General features: G+C 40.2%; 1 protein-coding gene across 1 annotated transcript; it reads right to left on the bottom strand.

The window, feature by feature from the left end:
• Positions 1-2,615: 2,615 nt before the first annotated feature.
• On the bottom strand, positions 2,616-8,405 carry FIGN (fidgetin, microtubule severing factor). The gene is made up of 2 exons (XM_089916750.1): positions 8,108-8,405; positions 2,616-7,527 (listed from the first exon to the last, which is right to left on the bottom strand). The coding sequence occupies exons 1-2, from the start codon at positions 8,208-8,210 to the stop codon at positions 5,273-5,275; spliced, it is 2,358 nt and encodes a 785-aa protein (XP_089772876.1). The 5' UTR covers positions 8,211-8,405; the 3' UTR covers positions 2,616-5,272.
• Positions 8,406-8,623: the final 218 nt, after the last annotated feature.

Raw genomic sequence — 8,623 nt, 5'->3', positions numbered from 1 at the left:
AATCACTGAAGACTGAAGTTAAAAATAAAGTACCATTATTTCTCTTAAATTTAAGAGCTAAGGTTGTCAGTCAAAAGAATATAAAAATGTTGTTTTAGTTTAAGTAGCCAGATTGCCAGTGTAAAATATTTGAGAATGCTAACACATTTCTCAGAGATGGGCACATAAGAATAAAGCTGTATTCTATATACTATGCCCCAAATGGGACGTTGATGAAGACCTTACACAGTGCATAATTTCTTTTAAGTTCTTTTAAGCAGTCTTGTGTTATAAGTACAATTAAAAGTCCATCAGTATCCCAAGTACTCGTGCATTATCTACCCTGCCACACTTTGCTAATGCGTCTTATCATTTAGGTTGCTAATACTGTTCAGTGTAAAGACAGTCTTTCTGAGGTAGACTGTTCAAGTTCAAGGACGAGTCTTTTTCTTACGAAATGCATGACATTCAAAAAAAGACAACAAATAAATACTACATGTACAATATGTAGCAATGAGGTAGAAATGGTTATAAAGAACAATGTTTGAATATATTTCAGATGAAAAAAGAAAAACAAAGAAATGAATAATCTCTAGCAACTGTATATAATCCACAAGGAAACAGAGAAAGAGAGAGAGAGAGAGAGAGAGAGAGAAAGAGAGGGAGGGAGAGAAAGAGGGAGAAAGAGACAGGGAGGGAATGAGAATGAGTTTTAAGCCTGGAAATAAACTTTAGTTTTCTTTGTATCATAGGACAACAAAAAAGAATGAATGTGCTCCCAACCTTGGTGTACTACAGAACCATTTTATAAATATTTAACATTCTATAGGACTGATTCATATATTCTCACACAACTCTGTGGCAAGGCTGACCCATGCTGCCGACATTCTACATATCACTGAGACAGGGAGGTGAAATTTTCCTGCTTTCAGTCTAATTGTCTTTGACAATTGCAGTGCCTAGTGCTACACTGCTTGTGTTGTATTTAAAAACAGGAAAGAGGAAAGACTTGTTCATTAAAGATGCAGTATCCCTGGTTCACACAAATGCATCTGGCAGGTTCAAAATCGAATGTCAACCAGAGGTCTTAGTAGAGTGTGAGCTTCAGTTCATGTGTGGGTTAGTCACAAGTACAGCTGGTTTTGAATTCTGAAATACTAATAGCTCCATGTTTGCTAATGTGCTTCATATGAAAATCAGGTGATTCAACAACTGAAGGCTTTACTTTTCAAAACAAAAAACATATTAAAACACTTTGAATTATAAAGTGGTCATGTATATCTCGGCATATATGAAGAGAGGAAGTAACCAGTTGCTTCTGAGTAATGTAAAATAGACAGTTTTAAAGTTCACATAGTTGGTGGTGAAAACAGCACACATACCACATACATACACACACAAACATACACGCTAATTATATATATATGTATATATATTAGAACTTTAGTGGCCTCAATAGTTCAACAAACTGTGTCCCTTTCACTTTGCAAAATAATTTCAATGATCATACCCAATTCTTGCTAAAAAAAACATGAGAATGAGATTATAGAAGTAACTTTCTGCTTGGAGTTAGACACATTTTCAGAGAAAAAAATTCTAAATGCCTCTAGAACATATTTTCCAACCCACAAATATATTTAAATTTACAAAGACCTATTGTGGGAATTAATTTGGACTTTTTTTGGATGTATTCTTTTGAAAACTGCGTAGCCAAGTACTATTCAACCAGTGTAAATTGACCTTGGTATTTTACATAGCATAGCCTCTGGATAGCTTTTTTCACTTGCCCAGATGGTGTTTGGCCTATGTATTTTAGTGGAATGGTTTATTTTCTCCTTGATAGGTTTCAAATGCACAAGAAAACATTATACCCGTCTATCTGCATTTGAATAGAATACAAACTGACTAATAGATAAACACTCTGTGTGAAAGTAAATAGCCTTAAAGTATACTGCCTTCACATTCCATTGATCAGCTCAGTCAGCAAATTTTTCTGTATTGTCACTAATGTTCTAAATATTTTGGTGAGAAGCATGCCAGAAGTGTAGAGTATTTCCATTCGTGTCACACATAAGGTCATTATGAACTACCTCTTGAATTTTTATTGATCCTTCTACTGAAGTAGTTTCCTTCACTTCCTTTTTGTCCCTGTTGGAAATGTTATTGCAGTTGTGAAGAAGGGAATTAGGGGCTGTTAAGTGGACTGGCTCAAATCCCCTGGCGAGACAGCAAGAGACTTGGACTGGCTCATTACCTTACCTTCATTAGTAGCCTTCTCCAAATTCTTAGCAGTCAAAAAGAGTCCAAGACTATGAAGCCCCATTACTCAGCTGTACCATAACTGATTGTGCACGTTCACTTCTCAGGATGTGGTACCCCCACCCCTCCCCAAGCTCTAGAAAAGATGGTCAGAAAAGAGCTCATTATTAGGCTAGTCCATAGAAGAGCTCATAATGCTGCCATGCAGAATCAAACACTCACAGGACAGCACTACCTACTCAAAAGTCAGCATTATCTCCCCCAACAGATCTTCATTTCTTCAGCATGCCCAATTTCCTAAGAGATCAAATCCTAGAATTTGTGAGGCTAAATGAAATTCACACACAACTTCAGCTTCTGCCTAAGTACATGGATTTTTGGCCACTCATATCTCAAAGTAATTTTTAAGTCATTTAAAGCTAAAAGCCAATATGCATGACTTTATTTTCAGTTTTATAAATGAGTGTGAAACACAATAGTGCAGTCATATATTTGGCATTAACTCTTACTAGCCACGGAAATGTGGGTCAATACTGGATTTTCCAAAGTTGTCTAAGTAAGATTGGGTTTGTCAAAACTTGCCAGTTGCTTTCAAGTGAACACAGAATGTTGGCGGAGATGAAATGTGACGTCCAAAAGACTGAAAATAGGTCAGCACCGTGCAAAAGTAAACTTGTCAGTGAGATCAATATGAACCTACAGGTTAATGGGGATATTAGAATTTCCTTACAATAAGGGATATGTGCAGGGTAGAGCCAGAACACGACTGTAGTGTTTATTCACTTGTGAAAAGCAGAGGACGTACTTAAATATTATTTTTTGTATCCTTAATGAAAGGCACTGCTTTTTAATATGGAATAATTATGTGTAAGAACAGTTTTAATTGATAGAAAATCATAGTAAGTTAAATTCTGGTTCATTTGTTCAGTTTTTAGCAACAAGGAAAATAAGAAAAAAGGGGAGTAATGATCAAGCATCATAAAATTTCAGAAATATCAAGTCCTTCATTAGCTTTCTCTATGTTAAGTGTTTCAGAGAATTTGACATTGTGGATGAAATCAGTAAAAAAAAAAAATTTGAAGGAAAACAAAACAATAACAGAAAGACCTTTCTTAGGGCTTCTCATTGCATTTATTTAAAATTTTTAAAAATGTACATCACTTTTTGAATACATAAAATGCCAGTGCTTTGCAACAGTTTTGTTACTGCATCTCTCAACTAAAAAAAGGAAGGAAAAAAAAAAACCAGGAAAAATACATTCAAAAAGCCAGGCTGTTCTGCTTATGCACGGGCAGTGGCTTTGGAAGGCTACAGCCTACACCGTGTCTGTTCAGAGGCATTGCCAAACATCAGTCACCTAGCAATGAAAAGTTGCACATAAAGCATTAAAGGATACAAAGAACAACTTGGTGGGGAGCAGATGAGGAATGGGAAATTGAGAAAAATGCCACATATGCTGTTGGGGTGAGGGTGGACTTCGGTGGAAGTGAGCATGAAGGCTGATGTTTTTTGGAAACTAGATTTATGGGAAAAGACAGAAGAAAACAAAGTAACATGTTTGGCAAGCTATATTTGTGTGTGTGTGTGTGTGTGTGTGTGTGTGTGTCTACTTCCAATTTTCTATTTGACTTTCCAAGAGAAATGCAACAAAACTGAGGTAGAAATGAATGTGGGAGCACTACAGCCCAGAAGATTTCAAAATGAGAAGCAAAATTGCACTGACAAGAGAGGAGTCAAGAAGGAGAGGGGACGTAGATATATTCTTTGCAGATATATAAGTTGGTTGGTTGTTTTCTGTATTTATTTGTTTGCTTGTTTGTTTTGGTTGCTATCTTCTGCATTCTGTCAAACAGCACGGCAAGCCTATAAGCTAGATTAGTGAATACGATGACACCATTCCCAGCAGTTTCAGGGAGAACTTGCAAATCACCACCATTACCAGCTCTGCAGGAAAAGGCAGTCCTAGTTTTTAGGTACTGTGACTTTCAGGGTCCTAAACGGGTCTTGTGGCTGACTGTTCTAGACACTAACACAGACTGTATAAGTAGCTTTCCATTAACCAGTGTACCTTCTAAGAACATTTTCACTTCATTATCAAGGAGCAATGTACGAAGAACTCTTGCAGGTATTGATATAAAGAATTATTCTGCTCTGGTCAATTCCCCATAATTAGTGAAAGAACCTTTAAAAAAAAATCCTTCCATTTTTACTTTAAGTTGTAAATATTCAGTTGTATCACACTCAGTATTTTTCTGGATACATTCAAAGTAATTTTCCTTGCTATTTTCCAATTGTTGAGGTAAACATACATTTTAATATAAAGTAACATTGAAGCCTATCCCATTACTCTCAGCAGTACATAGTGCTTTCAACACATTCCTTTGAGGTACTGTACAAATCACAATCACTTTCCTGAGTTTTTGCAGACAAGAACATCAAAAGAAATGAACTGCAGAAATTAAGGTCCAGATTACCGTTACCCTGTTTTACCTGTTCTTAGCTTAATACTGCAGAACAGACAGGATTGAGGAATACTGTTGCTCTTAAAATGGCAAAAATCTGGTTTTCTGTCGAAACACAACCATTCATCTCTTTAGTCCAATAATGTTTGAAGTTAAAGCTCTTTATATTAGCACATGCCACCAATGTAATTGTGAGGCAAACAAAAAATAAAGCACCACTCCAGGCACTTGACAGCAACTAAATCTCGAGAACAGCAGAATGGAATCAACACACGAGGTTCATGTCCTTCTGAAATCAACACACTTGCACCTTGCTCCTTGGTGAGTGTTGTCTAGCTTGAACTGAACTGAGCATCAGCAGATGCTTTATGTCATCTGGGGCTTTCAAATCAGAAGCTCTCATTGGATGCATTTTTCCTCCAAATCTACCCTGACTCTAAAGATGCAACTTAATCGTCTTCTTCCCCAGTACCCTTTGCAATTCAAACACTACTGGAAAGGGGCTCTATACCCTATGTAGCAGGTTTTATGTGTGTGTGCCAACATTCATTACATTTTTTTTAAAGAAGTTATCACTGACTGCAACCAAACATTTTGTTCCATTCAACATACATATCAAGCTCTTTTTGAGATATGCTAGGCTGAATCTTGCAGAAAGCATTTTCAAAGTCTTGATATGTAACGGGTCTCAACTGGCTGGGCATAATGGCTGAAAGGTCTGTGGCTGGCATGGCATGGAGAGGGCCCACCGCTGCTTCCTGACACAAATGAGCCACGTCTAGTCCAGAAAAGCCTTCTGTGCGCTGGACGAGCAGTGCAAACTCCTTGTCATTGAGACAGTAATTGTGCTGTGAGAGCAGTTGTACTATTATCTGGTGCCTCGCTGTGCTGTCAGGAAGTGGGATTAAAAGTCGTTTCATGAAGTACCTCCGAAGAGATTCATCTATTTCTTCTGGTTTACTGGTGGCACAAATTACTACGATTTGGTCCTCAGCCGAAGTTAGTACAGTGTCCAGCTGCATCAGAAATTCGGTTCTCATCCGACTGACTGGACTGTGTTCCTCACTCACTTGAGAGGAGAGAAGCACGTCAATGTCACTGACAAAAATCACCGAGGGCTGGCGACACCTGGCCACAAGGAAAGAGGCATGGATAATTTTCTCTGCTTCTCCTAACCACTTGGCGATAAGTCCAGAACCAGCAATTTTGAAAAATGTGGCCCCCAGCTGACTAGCTATGCATCTGCCCAATAATGTTTTGCCTGTTCCCCGAGGTCCAAATAAAAGGATGCTCCGAGGTAAGGCCGTCAGTCCACTGAATGCATCTGACCTCAACACTGGCCATAAAACCTCCTCTTTAATGACAGCCTTTACCAGGTCGAGACCAGCAATGTCATTCCAGTCCACTGGCGGTCCTTGGGTGATAATCTCGTTGGTTACCAGGTCAATGAGGTGCGTGTCAGTATTCTTCAGTTGCTCGTCCACAGAGTGGTTGGATGAGGTAGCTGCACGGAGTCCAGGGCCTTGCATTGGATGAGAGAGGAGCTGCCTGTGCTCATCCCCATGCTCACTCATTACTGGTGAAGTGTACTTCCCGAAGGATTCACTGGATCTTGATCCCAATGAATTTTTAGCAGTACTGTAGGAAGGAGGGGTCAGAGCCCTACTGGACTGGCTGCTGAATTTCCTTTGCTGTTCAGAGGACATTAGCTGCTTCGTTGGCTTAAATGCTAAGGATGATGTTTCAGCACTTCTGTCAAAGCCATTCCCCCGATTTGAGTTTGAAATGCTGTTGTCGGGCATTCTGTACATAGGACTCTGTGTAGATCTCTGTTGGCCATAGCTGTAATTTCCATAACTGGAGTCCATGTCTCCTTGCCCTGCCATATAGAAAGCTTTCCTTTTGAGAGAACTTGCCGAACTGTTTGTCAGAGCCGCGGGTGCGATAGGTGTCAAACCATGACCCTGGTAGGTGTAGCCAGGAACAGTGGTGGGGGGCAGGGGGGTGGGAGCAGGAATTCCTGAAGGCAGGTATGCTGAAGGAGGAGGGGGTGCACCCCCAGGGCTGTACCCAGATCCCACAGCAGTATGAGGAGGATAGCTAGCAGAGGGATAGCTATAACTGGAGAGGTTAGAAGTTCCATTGTAGCCTGGGACCAGGGCTGGTGGCGGCGGAGGAGGAGGTGGTGGCTGTAGGAGCCCAGAGCTATGCAAGGGAGAAGGATGAGGTGAAGGAAGTGCAGGTGCTGGCTGGCTGCTGTAAGTAGAATGCAAATATGAGCCGTTGTATCCTGGGGCATATTCCTGAGATGGGAGCCCTGTATGAAGACTAGGTACAGTGTGGCTTCCACAGGTACTACTTGAATAACTAGGCTCTGTCAGGTTGCTGGCCACCCCAGGAGAGCTCCCTATACTTGCAGAGACATCTGCTGGAGGGAGGGCTGAACTGACTCCAGCTTTGCTGGCAGTGATAACATCCGGAACACAGTTCATGGGATAAACAGCGTCTGAATTCAAGGAAGGCTGCCACGGTTCGCTTTCATTTTTCCGACCGTTCACTAGTCCTGATGGCGCATCAGAGTAGTTGCTGAGTACAGGTCGGTCCACGGGGCCTTCCAAAATGCCAGAATACTTCTCTGCATATTTTTTTAGTAGGTTGGATGCAGTCAGAGCAGATATGTCATCATTTGCCCAGGCATACTGGTAGGTGCGCTGCAGATGACCTCTGTAAGCTTCAACTTTGTGGGCAGGAGACCGAGTGGTGGAGGTGATGTCAAAGTGCTGTTCTGGCCACTGGGCATGCTCCGGCGTCCACTGCATCTTCAAGCCTAAAGATTTGGGGGGGAAAAAGTTAATTTACTTAGATACTCATCAGAACCGTTAAAGCTTTTTCCCCCAACTTCTTTTGTTACCTATTATTTTCCGCCAACGATAGTGACATTATAAAGGATTTCCACAGTTTATAATACCTGTTATGGTCTCTACAATGCATATACTTTAAAAGGGACTGAATTTCAACCCTGTATAAAAAGTAAACAATTTAAATGAAAACCCTGTATAAAATTTCAACCCTGTATAAAAAGTAAACAATTTAAATGAAAACTCTGTAGGAGACCTACATTCTTTTTCATTTTTAAGTAATAAGTAAACTTATTTCTGCTAAGTCTATCAAGTTACTTGCTACACACACACACAGAAACACATATGTATGTACATACACATTCCTGTCAAGTTAGAATTCAGTCATAAGTTCTTACAATAAAATATGCATACATTTTAAATATCTAGCACGTGAGAGTATTAACATGTGCGATATCCAGCTATCCTGTCTCTTCACATCACAGTTTCTGTTTTCTATTTTAACCAATATAAAAATGAGACACAGCTGACAGATCACATCTAGGACACCTCTCTTATTTGGTACTGAACACCTAGTTAGCACAGTATAATGCTCCCTGCGCAGAACAATATGACACAGACATAGCAGGTCATTCCATAATCCAACTCTCATCTAAAGTGGTCCACGACAGTTTCAAATCTGCTTCGTGGAGTGCAGCAAAGCAATCTCCCAGGCAGCGCTCCATCGCTTTCATCGCACAAAGCCTACAACTCGGTATGAATTACAACTGGCTCCTTTCTGCCTCTCAGTCCTGTTGTTGAAACTCTGAAAAAAAAAAACAAGCATCACTTGTCTGTCGGTCTTCTAGCTAGCATTCTCCCTTCTTCTGTTATCATCTTTCCCTCTGCCTTACAGCCTCCAAGGTACTGAGGGGTGGGGGGGGGGGAAATATATATATATATGTGAAGGGGGGAAGCAGGTAAAAGGGAAGATAAGAACAGAGAATCTGGATTCTAACCCTTTACATTTATGGAAAGCAGTGTGTGGCATAAACTCGAAGAGTACAACTAGAAAATGAGATGCTA

This window comes from Delphinapterus leucas, chromosome 8 (assembly GCF_059928025.1).
Source record: "Delphinapterus leucas isolate spDelLeu-1000000601 "Yukka" chromosome 8, BTC_Dleu_Yukka2, whole genome shotgun sequence".
NCBI lineage: Eukaryota > Metazoa > Chordata > Mammalia > Artiodactyla > Monodontidae > Delphinapterus > Delphinapterus leucas.
The sequence above is the reverse complement of the archived record's forward strand: the minus strand, read 5'-3'. Positions and strand labels throughout refer to the sequence as shown.